The sequence below is a fragment of the Apiospora marii genome, assembly GCF_038362585.1.
Source record: "Apiospora marii strain CBS 49790 chromosome Unknown utg000002l_segment0_segment0, whole genome shotgun sequence".
NCBI classification, from domain to species: Eukaryota; Fungi; Ascomycota; class Sordariomycetes; order Amphisphaeriales; family Apiosporaceae; genus Apiospora; species Apiospora marii.
This window is the reverse complement of record NW_027117373.1, coordinates 3827304-3841697: the sequence shown is the minus strand read 5'-3', so window position 1 is coordinate 3841697 and position 14394 is coordinate 3827304. Positions and strand designations below refer to the sequence as shown.

At 56.5% G+C, this 14394-nt stretch overlaps 4 protein-coding genes across 4 annotated transcripts; 1 reads left to right on the top strand and 3 right to left on the bottom strand.

Moving 5' to 3' along the window:
* Positions 1-2035: 2035 nt before the first annotated feature.
* PG985_002878 (uncharacterized protein) lies at positions 2036-3061 on the top strand (the record flags this gene model as incomplete). The annotated part of the gene is made up of 1 exon (XM_066822647.1): positions 2036-3061. The coding sequence occupies one exon, from the start codon at positions 2036-2038 to the stop codon at positions 3059-3061; it is 1026 nt and encodes a 341-aa protein (XP_066690079.1).
* Positions 3062-3670: 609 nt separating this feature from the next.
* Positions 3671-6494, bottom strand: PG985_002877 (glutamate synthase; the record flags this gene model as incomplete). The annotated part of the gene is given in 3 exon segments (XM_066822646.1): positions 3671-3868; positions 3938-5776; positions 5790-6494. 3 exon segments carry the CDS (start codon positions 6492-6494, stop codon positions 3671-3673), a joined length of 2742 nt encoding a protein of 913 aa, XP_066690078.1.
* Positions 6495-7484: 990 nt separating this feature from the next.
* PG985_002876 (uncharacterized protein) lies at positions 7485-10367 on the bottom strand (the record flags this gene model as incomplete). The annotated part of the gene is made up of 1 exon (XM_066822645.1): positions 7485-10367. One exon carries the CDS (start codon positions 10365-10367, stop codon positions 7485-7487), a length of 2883 nt encoding a protein of 960 aa, XP_066690077.1.
* A 1291-nt stretch (positions 10368-11658) lies between these two features.
* Positions 11659-13363, bottom strand: PG985_002875 (uncharacterized protein; the record flags this gene model as incomplete). Its single annotated transcript, XM_066822644.1, has 5 exons — positions 11659-12000; positions 12023-12297; positions 12373-12804; positions 12894-13032; positions 13163-13363. The coding sequence occupies 5 exons, from the start codon at positions 13361-13363 to the stop codon at positions 11659-11661; spliced, it is 1389 nt and encodes a 462-aa protein (XP_066690076.1).
* Positions 13364-14394: the final 1031 nt, after the last annotated feature.

Below are 14394 nucleotides of genomic sequence, written 5' to 3'. Positions count from 1 at the left end.
CTGTCCTGTTCAGGTCCCTCGGTCGACAGGTCCAACATGGCAAGGCCCTCTTACCCACTGGTTCTCATCTCAGGTCTTTTCCTTGCTCTGCTCGCGCTCGCTCTCAGCCGTCTGGGGAGGCGGACATGAAGAACCGCAGGCATCCACGCTGCGAGCTCAAGTGACCCCTCCAATCTGTTCTTCAGCTGCGCCTGTGCCATTCTCGGCTGCAAGACTCTAATCCACCAACTGCTTCCCGGCCCTTCGAGGATCGTGCCTTCGCCATGCACGACTACGAACACGCAGCGTGAGCTCAGTACATCTCCATTCCCGCGCAGCCTCAGCGGTGTTGCCGGCTCAACACGCGCGTGCCCATACGACACCAGGCCTCGACGAGCTGCTTTGGAAACATTGCCACACAACTCAGCAGCCCCATGGCGCGCGTCGATATGATTCCGGATCTCGCCAGTCGTTTGGCGCGATAGGTGGACACAAAGCGATCTTCCAATTTCGCTACGAATGTAATTGCGATGGACAAGTAATGCGCATCGAGTCGAAGATACGTTTCGAAAGAGGGTTCGACAGACAGACGTAGTTGAATCTACGGCTCCATCAGCATTACAAAGCCAGCCAATCACGATTAGTGGATTGCCTGCTTCTTATGCATTACATAGACTTGGTCGATTACCCCTTGGTCCGGCGTCCCTCGGCTCGCAACGCTGAGCAATGGGGAGTTAGACGGAAACCCGACGATCAAGGTGACGAAATAGCCGTCCGGGCAGGGGTCTTATTACTATAGATCAATATAGGATCCCACTCTGGCCGAGAAAGCTGGGCAGATTGGAAGAGAAAAGAGCCGGGTGGTGGACCAACGAGACGGGCCGTGTGGGCCGCTAAGGTGGTGAATCAGCTCACTTTTCTGAATCTCGAGATGCAACCGGCGCCTCTTGCCTTCAGTTCCGGACCTTCCACGAGGCGGCAAAAAAGGGAGAGGGTCGAAGGAAAAAAGTCGGGGAAGCAAGAGATGTAGTCACACGGCGTCTCCTGGTCGGAGATGCCAAGCCCAATACTCCTCAATGATGGGCGGCCGAGATGCCTATCCTAGAAGCCATGCCTCTCGCCAAAACGTGGGGTAAGCCCGAAAAGCGGGCACTAAGCACCTCTTCAGATGACTCTAGGCTTAGGCCAGGCATCCAGGGCTGCCGCTTCCGCTCGTGACTGCATAGAAACGGGGCCTGCGCCAAATCGGTGGAGACGCATTCGCAACTGCTGATTATCAGCTGAGGTCCTCGTCTGTCGCCGTTTCGCCCATCAAAGCCTGCCAAAAGCCACGACATTTCTCTCCCGTACTTGTGGCGTGAGGGCGCGCGAATGATGCATTTCGTTATCACCGAGCCGCGGAGTACCGGACTTTGCAAGGCGATCGACTCAATCCGTCGCTTCACAGATTGGCGTGGGCGCCAAGAGCGATCGCTATTGGCAGCAACCGCACTATCGTCCCCCCAAGCGTTGGCCCCCGCCGCCATTCCTGGGCCACCATGCAGTCCATTCCTCTGAGCCGCAGGGGGTAACTCGTAATGAGCCAACGACATGGACGGACTCGGGGATGGATGTACGGAGGAGTAACTATTTGCTTATGCTCGGTTAATCAGATACCCCGTGACTAAAATCTGACAGGGACCAAAGTACGACAGGGAGAAGCAACCATGATACGCTGACGTGGGCTCGGGGCGTCCAACGTTAGTCCGGCCCAGCGCAAGTCTCATCCCTATCCCTATCCCGCTCACTTCCTATTCAGGGACCAACTACATATAAAGATGCGAGCTCGGCCCCGTCCTCCCGCTCACGAGACCTGGATGGCTACCTTGTTGGATCTCTATGCCCACCACCACTTACACTTACACTTGCCCGGAATCTCTCGCCAGCTTACTTCGCTTATCTTGAGATCTCTCACCCCACCTGACTTATAACAAACTGTTGCACCGTTGGGCCTATCTTCAACTCAGGACAGGACACCAACCACATCATCTATCGTACCTTTCGGGCTTCAGACGATATGGACTCGTATTTCACCACCATCCCGGCTGAAATCCGGCTACTCATCTACAGCCACCTGTTCACCCACCCCAAGGACGCCGCCATCGAGATCCGCAATGCGGGGGAGAACCGCCTGCCGCCGACCCCGACGCGGATCCGCAGCCGGTATCACGTGTTGGAGAAGCAGGCCATGCTGCAGCGCCGGTGCAGCTATGAGACCACGTACTACTACCACCAGCCGCAGGCCCCGCTCCCGTTTCACCAGCAGCAGCGCTACCTGCCATCGCCAACGATGGCAGCGAAAGCAGCCGCGACGACGACTGGAGAACAGGAGAAGGGCAACAGCAACGACGAAGAGTTCTACATCTGCGCCGCCCTGATGCGCGTCAGCCGCCTCATCCACGAAGAGACGTCGCACCTGGTGTACGCGCAGCACTCCTTCGACTTCGGCGCCGACATGGAGGCCGTCGAGCCCTTCCTGTCGGACCTGACGCCCGCCTCGCGCGCCATGGTCCGCGCCATCTCCCTCTACAAGCGCGGGCCCGTCGCCGGCTACGGCTTCAACAGCGACCGCTGCGAGTGGCAGTCCGTGTGCCGCTACCTGTCCAAACTCCTGCCCTTGCCATCTTCTTTCGCCGATAGCAGTAGCAGCAGCAGCGACAACGACAAAGGCCAACTGCAGAAGAAGCAGCAACTTCACCAAGTCCAACCCTACCAACACCAGGGAATCCGCAAGATACGACTCGTGGTCCAGTGCGGCAAGCCCCCGGCCTCGTACATGTCGTCGGCCGCGGGGCTCGCGGGCCCGCCGCGCGAGATGTCTGCCGAGGACTTCCAGCTGCTGGCCGACATCAAGCACGAGAGCCTCGACTGGGTCGCCGATCTGGCCCAGGTCGGCGGCATCGAGGAGCTCGAGATTGTGCCGCACGTCGTGCACTGCCCCCCGCCCTCCAACACGAGCATGATCCTCTTCGCCTCCCTCTCGGCCAGCGTCGAGCGGGGGCTCTCCGAGTTCTTGCGGAAGCAGCTGAGGCTGGTCGGGTAGGCGGGTGTTACGACTTGGCTCAACTCAGCCGGTTTGAGATGTTTCGTGCTTTTCGGGCGCTTGGGTTGGGACGGACTCACATCCTCTTGTTCAGGATGTTTTCACGATGTATCATGCCATGTATATATTTGTAGTGTTTTGTGTCTTTTGGGGGCGCTATGATGCTGCGGAGTTTTGGACCATTTGGTATTGGGTTATGATCTTGTAGCAGCATCAGATTGGGTTGTATTTGAAATAATCGTTTGTTTATACATGCGAAGCCAAAATGTGACACCCGAGAAACTATCGCCATCATTGCCTGTTCCGAGAAACCACTCAAGCCCCTGTACATACTGTACGTACGTTGCTACACGCCAACCACTGCGCGCAGAGTAGGTAGCGTCACTGAACGGTACCCTCACTCCTTTACCAGCACCAATCGCTTCAAGGGAGCCAGAAGCAATATAGACAGAATAAATTTCAAAATTTCCCCATTGCGCCGAGTAATGCACCTTTTGCTCTCGCGACCTGACTACGAGTTGCCTCTTTCGTACATCACCCACCCACACCTCTTTGGAAAGAAGGAGAAAACAAAAATACAAAAGCTATAAGATGTAGAGGTGAAAAGGACTAGGAAGACGCCTTCTCCCGGATCATGACCTTGGCCGCCTCCGATATGATCTTCCCCGTCTTGTCCGTAATCTCCTGCGCCAGCTGCATGTCGCCCGACTCCACCGCATCCCGGATCGCGGGGAAATACGCCTCGTCATAGCCCGACCACAGCTGCGGCCCGTAAACAACGTGGACGAATTGCGTCCGGTTTGGTATCTGGTTGCAGTGTTAATAAAACTGACTGACGGAAAAGAAAGGGAGAGAGAAAAGAGATGCATGACATACCCCACCGCCATACTCAAGGTCCAGCAAGGCCGTCTCAAAGTCGGCCAACCTTGTATTGTACGCCGTCCGGAGCCGCCCCAACGCCGCCGGTTCCCATCCGTTCGCGTTCGTGACGTCCTGCTCCCACTTGATGGCCCAGAGCTGTGTCTGCATCACCGAGTTCTCCACCTCGTTGATTGCCTTCTTGAGGGGCTCGAAGTCGAGCTTCACGCCCTTGGCCTCGCAGAACTTCCACAGATCGCTGAGGTAGCGGCCCATGGCGCGCGCGTACGCGCCTACGTCGAATGCCAGGACGGGCCGGTCAGCGAGCTCGAGAATGAGCAGGCCTAGCACCTGCCCCAGCAGGCCGTGGTACACGAAGTCGGGGTCACCAACGCGTACCATCCAATCGAAGTTGTCATAGCTCGAGTGGTAGGGAAACCGGTCACCCTCGAAGCGAATGTCGATGGAGCTGGTGCCGGCGATGTCCTGGAAGGCAACGTAGTCGCTGCCGGCCCCGAGGCCCCCGAGTTTCGCCCGCTTCTCCTCCCAAAGCGCGTGCAGCGACACGTTGCGCTGAGGGTCGTCCACTCGTTCCAGGACCTTGGATAGGACGGCCTTGAACATGGGCGAGCCGTCGGCGGCGAAATCCGGACCGGTCACGGCGGTGTCCAGGTTAATGTAGGCCCAGGCGTCGTCGCGGAGCGCGTCGAGGTTGTTTTCAACGTACTCGGTGCTTCCGATAAGGTTGTATTCTTCCGCGTCCCAACTCATAAACTCAATGGTCCGGAGTGGTCTCCAACCTCGGGCAAGGAGATCACCAAAGACCCGGGCCACCTCGAGGAACACAGCTTGGCCGCTGCCGGGGTCCGTCGCACCGAAACCCCAAGCATCGCGATGGCTTCCGATAATGATACTCTTCTCATTCTGCTCAATTCCCACGATCTTCCCGTAAATGTTCCAAATGGGCTGCTGCTCGTTTTCGTCCTGTTCGTTCCTCAGCCTGACAATCGGAGAAGATGAATTGCCCGACCACCACTCAACGTCCGGCACACCGCCGCGCCAGTCGTCTGAGCACGGCTCACCGAACCCCTGAATGTGCTGCAGTAAAACCTGCGCGTCGCGCCAAGCCAGTGGAAGACTGGGGATTTGTACCAGGCCCTTCGTTTGGTTCGTCATCATCCGTGGTTGGCCCTTGGTGCTCGCCCAGCCGGGCGTGAGCACGTCTCCGACCACCCAGCTCATCAAGCTGACGCCGCCCCTCTGGACGCCGTCCGCAGGCATGAATCGCCCCTCCGGTGCCGTCGGGCCCTTCACAAACCCGTCATCGGCAGGGTCGCTGTAGATAAGGCAGCCAGCGAATCCAGCAAGCTCAGCTGCCTTGATCTTCAATGCCCGGTCGCCCTGGGTGCCGTAGTACCGCACGAGGGCGATAGCGCCCTTTGTCTCGATGCCCTTGTCCTTGAGCTTCTGGAAGTCCTCCCGGCTGCCGTAGTTGGCGTAGATGAGAGGGCCCGTGGCGTTGCCCGACTTGGAGTGGCCGTGGAAAGCCAGAGTTTGCCTTCCAGCCGTGGCACCACCGGTATCGTCCTCCTCCAGCTTGGCGCTCCACTTCGCGTTCTTCCCGTCCTCGGACATGATCTCAACAGCCCGTCCGTCCGGTTTCGGGTAGTTTAAATATACGTAGTATTCGTCGACACGGACGTCCTCCAGCCCGCTCTTCAACATATCGTTGCGGACATCCATGGCCAATGCGAAATCGCCTTCGGTGCCCGCGATGTGGGCATAGCTGGTGAAATGCTGCAGGGTATCGCGCATCCGCCCCGGACTGATGGCCATCTGCACGTGCAACCGGACGCTCTCCGGGTCGAACATTTTTGCCACCCACGCGGCGGGAGAAGTTGGCGAACAAGTCGCTCATGAAGATCAGATATAAGAAACCCAAAATCAGGAAAACGGCCAGCAGTCGGCCGATGAGTATCAGGACGGCGGCACTGTCCATGCTAATCTTTGGCAAACTCGGTAGATTTTGCACAGTCGGTACATTCGGTAGTATCCACCTCCTCTCGTTCTCGTTGGGGTTTGGCTCCTGGGTGCCAGACTCGGTCCTGGACTCAGTGATGCCGTCGGTCTGTCGGGGGAGGCGCACGGTAAGACGCGGTAGGCGCCATCGCCATTTCCATTGGGGGAGGGAGAAGTTGATGCGTTTCCGCCATAATGACGAGTTGCTGCTGGAATGGGAGCCGTTCAATGGGTCCTCGACTTCCAGCTCTTGCATCTCCCGTCGCATCTGGGCATCTTCGGGCGCATCGTCGTCGTCATCGCTCTCGAGGCTCCAATTCGACTCTTCATCATCGGTTTCGACATGGGGCGGCCGGTAGCCGGCGGGCACTCGTGGCCTCTGGCCCGCGGACGAGGTTAGGAGGGACTGGGCTTCGGTTTCCGCATCGGGTCTATAGTCGGCGGGTGAGCGCGGCGGGGGTTGCCAGTCATTGTTGGAGGCGGAGCTGTGGACGGCCTCGTCGTAGGTAGGAATCGGCGGGGCCGGGGTATATTGCGACTTGTCGTCGGAAGGCATGGTTGCGAAAGGGAGTAGGAAATCATGTGGTGGCGTTGTTGTTCGTTACTGGACTTGTCCTAGGACAATGGGCTGTGGAACGTGGGCAGACTCATGAGTGTGCTGAAACTGTAGAGCGGTGCCGCGTACATGTACATGGAAGTCGATAGGTATGCAGACAGGTAGGTAAGGTATGTATGTACCTAATGTAGGTGGCAGTTGAACGAGCGATGTATGGCGATGGTTGATTACGAGGCGATAAGGAGTGAAGGGTTGGTTGCAATAGACCAAGAACAGAGTGGTTTAATCGACAAAGCGGCTCATCCAGTCCAAGCCACCAGTGCAAGGGACAGTGATCTTCGAAATGTCAAAAGTTGGGTAGCGTGGCCTAGACCTAGGATGGTAGGCAGGTAGGGGTGTGTACGTTTAGATTATTAGGTTGGCAGTGTCCAGTGTCCTACGTACGACGGGGGATGGTCGCTCCATCGAATTCCAATCGGCGCTGGATTGATGGATGGATCAATCGATGGATGGCCGGGTGCGTGTCGTAATTACTTGGACACTTCTGACGCGCGGGTTCCATATTCGTGCTTAATCTAGCGGCCCAAGCCCGTTAGTCAGCGCCTGAGCACAGCCACTCTTGGGGGGTCTTAGGGGGTCCCTTGGCGCTGCACATCAGCGCGTGTCCTTAGCTGCAGCTGCATAGGGAAATATCCGGCTTCCCGGCACGCTACAAGTGCGTAGGCCTGGGGAAGCTGGATTGAGTGCTCCATGTTTAATGTCCGTCCACCTCACCGATGCCTCAACACTTTGTCCTATCTCAGCCAGTGCCTGGTAATCATGTATTATATATATTTATATACGCATGCAAATACGCGAAGAAAGAATAACCAACTCATATTATTGAATAGCTAACTAAGAACCTACCATACTCGAAACAATACAATCAATAACCCCAGCCCACTCCCCCTGACGGATACAACTATGTGGCTAGGTTAACTGCCCCATCCGCTACATCTTGGCCCAGACCGCCCTGGTAAATATGTAGAAGATGTACTCGAGCTGCGGCACGGGGATCGTGAAGTAGTACCAGTCGTTGGCATACTGGGCGCGCGTCTCGTGGTTGGCCGCGAACCAAACGGCGGCCTTGTGGCCTTCGGCGCCCATTACCATGAGGCCGAGTACGGTCACGACGATCATGACGGCAAACCCGGCTATGAGCCATCGGTCGAGCCATTCGTCGGTGGCCAGCGTCGCGGACGGGCGACGTCCAGGGTCTCCTCCGCCTCCGCCTCCGCCTCCGCCTCTGCCAACTGGACCTCGTGTGCCTCGTGCGCCTCGCCCGAAGATGTTGGCGATTCCGGCGAACAGGCTGTCGCGCGTCGCTCCGGGCACGGCGTCCATGTTGCGCTGCTGCAGCGTGACTTCACCCATCGTCCTGGTCGGGCCCACCGTCTCGGTGGTGGTGTTATGGCCAGCCGCCGCTGCTGCAGCCTCGGCCGCCTCACGCGCAGCCTCTGCAGCCCTGGTAGCAGCCTCTGCAGTCTGGGCAGCAGCCTCTGCGGCCTTCAGTCTAGCTTCCATGGCGTCCTTTTCGGTCTCTGCGTCTTCACGACGCTTTTCCACCCGATCATAGGCGTTAAGATAGCGCTGGTAATCTCGTCTCAGGTCCCCGAGGTCCTTGTCCATTTCATTGCGTTTCGCCATCGCCGCCGCCCACTGCTTTTGCCAATGCTGCGCCCTCTCCTCCGGCGTCTTCCTGGCCATCTCTTCCTCATCGGGCACTTCGTCCAAAGTCTCGAGACCGTCGCCATTGCCCCCTCGGTTTACTATGTTGAGGGTATCCTGCAGGTTTCTGTTTATCTCTTGGAGATCCTTGACCTGCTCCTGCAGCGTCTGGTTTTCTTCTTCCTTGGTTGTGTCGCTCTTGACTTTTTCGAGCTCGGCCTTGAGATTTTCGTTCTGGGCAGCGAATTCGTCCTTCTCCCCCTCCAGGCCGGACACCCTCTCGTCCAGGCTCCCTCTCGCCTGCGTGAGCTTGTCATTGTCGTCCTGGAGCTTCTTGTTCTGGTCCCGAAGAGTGTTCAGCGCCTGTTCGTCGCCCGCCTTGGCAGCTGCAAGGTTTTGCTGTTCCTTCAGATCCGCTTCCAGCTTCTGGTTGGCAGCTTGGAGGTCACCGCGCTCCTTCCGGAGCTCCTGCAGTTCCTTTCCGGCCTCGTCCGCCCCCGCTTTGCCGGCCTCCAACTTCTCCAGCTGCTTCTTCTGCTCCTGCGTGATCGTTTTCAGACTATCTTCCCTCTCCTTGTAGTCCTTGCAGGCGGCCTTGAGCTTCTTGCGCTCCGCCTCGACCTCGGCAAGCTTCTTCGCCGCCTCCGCCGCCGCCCCATCGCCCGCCTCCTTGTCAGCCCCCTGGGCCTTCACAGTCTCCTCGTGCTTCTTGGTGAGGTCCGCATGCTTCTTGGTGAGGTCGGCGTTCTTCCTTTCGGCCTGGCGGTGGGTGCTCTCCAGCTGCTTGTTCTTCTCCTTGAGGCTGTCGTTCTCCTTGGCGTGCTTCGAGGTCTCGTTTTGCGCTATCTTGAGCTCCTCTGCGAGGTTCTTGAATCTGGTCTTCATGTCCTGCTCCGCCTTTTTCATCGCATTCGCGTCCGCCTGCGCCAAATCATCTTCCATCTTGCTCAGCATTTTTCCCTGGGCAGCTTTCAGCTCACCGATCTCCTCCTCAGCCTTCTTGACTTGCTCGCGCAGGCCCTTGATGGTCTCTTCGTACGCGGCGTCTTTGGAGCCGCTGCCGGATTCTCCAACCTTCGCCTTGAAGTCTTCGAACTCGATCATGACTCTATCATAATGATCATTTGTTTCCGTTCTGGCGGCTGTCGCCTCCTGTAGACTCTCTCTGAGCTCTTCGTTCTGTTTCTTTGCCTTGTTGAGCTCAACTACCCCGTTCGCTACACGCTCCTTTTGCTCCTTCAACTCCGCCTCGAGCCCTCTCGCTTGCCCCTGTGCGGTGCCGCGCCCTTGGGTCAGTTTTTTGACATCCTCTTTGACCACCTTAAGTTCATCTTGTAACTTTTCCCTCTCTTGCTCCAGCTCGCCGATCAAGTTGCCCTCCTCTTGACTTCTCTCCACCAAAGCGTTGTACTTATTCTCCATCGCCGTGACCGCCGCGTCCGGGTCGTTCATTTTCATTGCCTGCGCCTCGAGGTCACTGACTTTGCCCTGAAGCGCTTGGTTCTTCTCCTTGAGCTCCGCAACATGTTCCATCAACTCCTTCTCGTTCTTGCTCGCCCTGGGCTGCTTCTTAAGCTGCGCCAGCTCGCGCTTCTTCTTCTCTATCTCCTCGTTGGCGCCGAAGCTCTGCTGGAGCGCCGTGCTGGCCACGTCGGCCGCGGCGTCCTTGTACATCTTGAACTCCTTCTTCTTCACGACAGCGTCGAGCTCCTTGTCGAACTTTTCCGCGAACGTGGCGACCAGCTTGTCGTTGGGGAGTTTTTCCTTCTTGGCCAGCCCCGGCAGCACCACGTGTTCGTAGATGGTCATGTGGACGACGCCGCCCATGGTCGCCCGGAGGTCCGGGAGCCCCTTGGTCTTGAGCTGCTTGCGTACGTCCGACAGCTGCTTGAGGCGGGCATCGAAGGCCTTCCAGAAGTCCTTCAGGAACTTGTCCGGGTCCAGCTGCTGCCCCGCCTGGTCCTTAAGGACACCCTCCACAACTTCGGTGCCGGCCTTCTTCAGCTCCCCCACTATCCCGGACAGCTTGTCGTCCTTCTCCTTCTTCGCATCAATGGCTTTGTTGACTTCTGTCTTGAAACCTTCAACGAAATCCTTCTTGGTGAATTCTCCTGCAGCCTCAGCCTGCTGGGCGGCCTTGCCAGCCCCTTCCGGTGCTTTGGACATAGTAGGCGCGACACTATTACTTGTTTTTCAAGCTCGGTGAATATATGGTACACAACAAACGATATAAGGGACACAAAAAGGATAATGCAAGTGTTCGACTATTGCTCTTCAGAATTGTTCGAAACCAGATTTTCTGGACACGGAGATGATGGGGGAAAATCCAGAACTCAAGTGCACACTGCGTATCTGCAATAAGTTCAGCTCAGAGGGCCATTTGTTGAAAGGCCGCAAAATACCTTTGTTGGCCCAAGTCGTGGCTGTATGCGGAACTGCGAGGTGGTTTTCATTGTCAGGGGTTTCTTTGGTAACAAGGTAAGGAGCCAGAGCTAGTGCAATGGCTGCTCAAAGAGGCCAGGGCTGTATAATGGGAGGATTATCGTCAATTGAATCAGCACCAGCAAAGTACTGAACGCGGATGGATCTGAGTCAACTCTTTGGTTGAGCGTTTACGAAAACGTAGAAATCGGCCATGGTCGTTCTCGCAAATCTTGTGAGACAAAACATTCCGTGATGTGGTGGGACTCGTCCTTTTGCCGTGCCACTTACCACCTGCCGTCCTACTATGCGTAGTCGTATCAGAATGCTATAAGCGTTAGCTTACAAAGCATTGTAAATCTCTGGGCCAACGATCATATCAAACAAACGATACCGCAGCGTGAGTGTTAGTACAGGGTACCTCGTACTTACACGGAATGTCTGTGGAATGCTCGGAAATGAACCGTTAGCTCAGACACTTAGGGACTTCACTCTGTTGCCCGTGGTTTCGACAACAATACTGCGTGGTTGCTTTGGCTCAGGGCAGAGCGGGTGGCCGAGTTGCCTGTCAAGGAGGCCGACAGCCCCTGAGAAAAGTGAATAGACCTAGACTGTAGTTTTTCTTCTCTGCGACTATCTATGCGATGCTTTCGATGATACACCACGTCAAATTAACAAACTATCTTTTACCAGAATCTACAATTTATCTGCTCCATACCAAGATGACAATATCCAGCATTTTGCTTCCTACCAGACCTCACCACTCTTTTGTCTTGGCGGTGCCGCCCCTTTTCATATAGTCTTCATAATTTGCACTGCGCAAAGTCTACATAAATTCATAGCTACATAAAGGGTATCTCTCTACTTTGTCTCTAAGATCCCGTTAGATGGAGTTTTATGCCATTTAACCTTTCATGTCCAACACCCGCATGCCGGCCCTGCTTTTGCCACGTTCCCCCATCCCACATACAATACATTACATGCCGATGTTTTGTTCGTACATAACGGTACAGGATAATACAACTGCATAGAAAATTCAGTTCTTTCTTTCCTTCTTTCTTCCTCTCTTCAGTTTCGCGTCATACGAGCATTCGCACTCTTGTGCTTCTTCTTCCTCCCCCTCCTTTTCCGACATGGACTCGCACCTGCCATCGTTGGGGAAATCGGGCCCAAAGGGAGACCGCGAGACGCGCCTGGTCTGCGACTGGGCGTCCCACTCCATGTTGACCTGCAGGGTGCGCCAGATGCCCTTCTGCGAGCTGTTGGACCCGGCATCGCACTCTTCGGTCTCCAGCTCGCCCGGCCTCGACCCCACAGCCACGCCGACCTCCCCCCTCCCCTTCCCCCTCCTCGTCGTCGTGGCCGCCATGGCCATGGCCTGGGCCCATCTGCTCCAGCACGTGGGCCTCGAGGTCTTGCTCGTGCGGGTCGAGGTCCAGCACCGAGTCCTCGAGCTTCCGGTGGTGGCGGTTGCCGCGGCCGCGGCCCTTGGAGAAGAAGGTGTTGGTGCTGAATTTCGACCCCGAGCCCCCGCTGCCGCCGTTGGAGCCCGAGCCCGACTTCTCGCCCTTCCAGACCTTGTGGAAGAAGGGCCGCAGGGTCGGGATGCAGGCGGCCACGATGACGACGTTTTGCTCGATCAGGCCCCAGATGACGAGGGGCGCGACATCGTAAACTATGTATGGAGAAAATGGTATGTATATTAGTAACATGGGACTGAATTGTAGTTGGAAGAATAAGGGGGACTTACGTGGATCAGACTGGTCGTTGAACAAGCTCAGGTAGGTCGCCTTGACGACGGTGACGACGGCCGAGAGCAGCGTGAGCCCCATCATGACGCAGACGCCGATCTTGGTGTTGGCGCGCATCTTGAGCCGCCAGAAGGCAGAAATGGGCACGGCGGCCAGCACGATGTCGGTCAGGGTGGTGTAGGCCGAGAGGAAGTACGAGAAGTTGTTGAGGACGTCGGGGCTCCAGCAGGTCCCGGGCAGCTGCTTGTTCCAGACCTTGGCCGTCGGCTGGCACTGCTTGAAGACGATGACGACCGAGACGAGGGCCAGCACTACCTGCAACACCACCATGGCGTACAGGGCGCGCGCCCGGGCCGGCCACGGGTCCAGGAGCCGCACCACCAGGATGGCGATGGAGATGTTGGGGAAACTGAAGGCGCCGATGTTGAAAGCTGGACGACCACACACATGTCAAGTATCAGCAAACAGTGCCCGAAAAAGGAATAAAAGGGTAAAAAAAGAATAAGAAGAAATAACTCACGATAGCCCAGCTGCTGCCACATCGCCGTGTTGACCAGACGTTCTGGTCCATCCGGTTCCATCGCCACCGCTATCGTATGCCGACCAAAACCCAGCGTCACCGAGTACGACACAAAAGCAGAAGCAATGATACTGAGGGCCTGATAGTTGTGTTTCGTGAGCAAATTGTCAACCAAGTATGGCCGTTTGTCCTCCTCACACGTGTTTCGTTATGTTTTCCTTTTCCTGCTTCATTCTTCAGGGGCGCGCGCAAAATGAGGATATTCTTACCAGCGACAAGAAGATGAAGAAGTCATCCCATCCCACAACTTTCGTGATGTGGGCGCGGGTGAAGAGCTTGAAGGCAACCACGGTGATGGCGACGCCCGTGCAAATCCAGGCGACGAGGTTGATCTCGAGCTGCCGGTTCTCGTCAAAGTCGACGTCGGTCCGGAAAGGCGGCGGGCCCCCAGCAGGAGGCTGTCCCGACATTTTCGAGGTTTGTCGCCCCAAAAGGGGTGGTGTAGGTGGAGTGAGTGGTCCGAGGGGGACGGGAAAAGAAAAATGGGAAAACCGTAGGGGGCTTTCCTGCGGGCTTCGTCTACGATGGCGGGCGAGATGCTTGCGAATCTGGTCTCCCAGTGGGGATCCAGCTCGTTCTTAATACATTGTTGATACAGAAGCGCGTATGGTCATCGTCTTATGGGAAAGTCGAAATGCTCACCAAGTTACGATATTCAGAAACCGGAACCTCCCTTAGTGATCTCGCATGAGAAGTTAGGGTTTCTGCCATACTGTAACGTACAGAGATTCAATCCGACGTCGATTCATGGCTACGTCGCAACCAGACGCCTTTATCAGCTGGCAGTCGAGGGAGGGAAGGACTGCGTCTGGTTTTCTACCCAGGGTTGCAGTAGAGACTACCAGTCGGTTGGGAGTGACCCTGTACAGTTCCGATTCGGCTAAGAGCTGCGAACCGGCTCTCCCAACAGCGTTTGAAACCCCTGCGTCCATGCCCGCCGGGGATGGACATAACCCATGGCGTGCCCGGAAGGATCACTGCATCTAGACCAATTGGGAAGTTTGAACAACCAAGGCTAGAGAATTCCGTCCATGCTGTCTCCTCCCCCATTCCCACTTGTTCCTTGGGATACTACAATGACCCAGGTGGCAGGGTGTGCCCGCGCAACGATCCGGCCACTGGTCCCCGGGGGGTTTAGTTTAGGTCGAACGAGATTTCTTACAACGGGGAAAAGCTGGTTCGACCAAGTACCTACCCAAATAACGGACTGACAAACCAATCTCCCAGTACATAAGTGTTGGGGGTAAGACGGATGGGATTATCCGCGCATGCCGACAAGGAACATGGATGCAAGCCCCATATTCTATTCGCACCCTAACAATAGGTTAAGCCTTAGGAAAGAAATGGGATCGGCCTGGTGCATCGATGCCGTCTGCCGCTTAAATCAAGTGCCTTACTGTATCGCGGCGGGCTGGCGTAGCGTAGGCTGGATGTTGGTCGT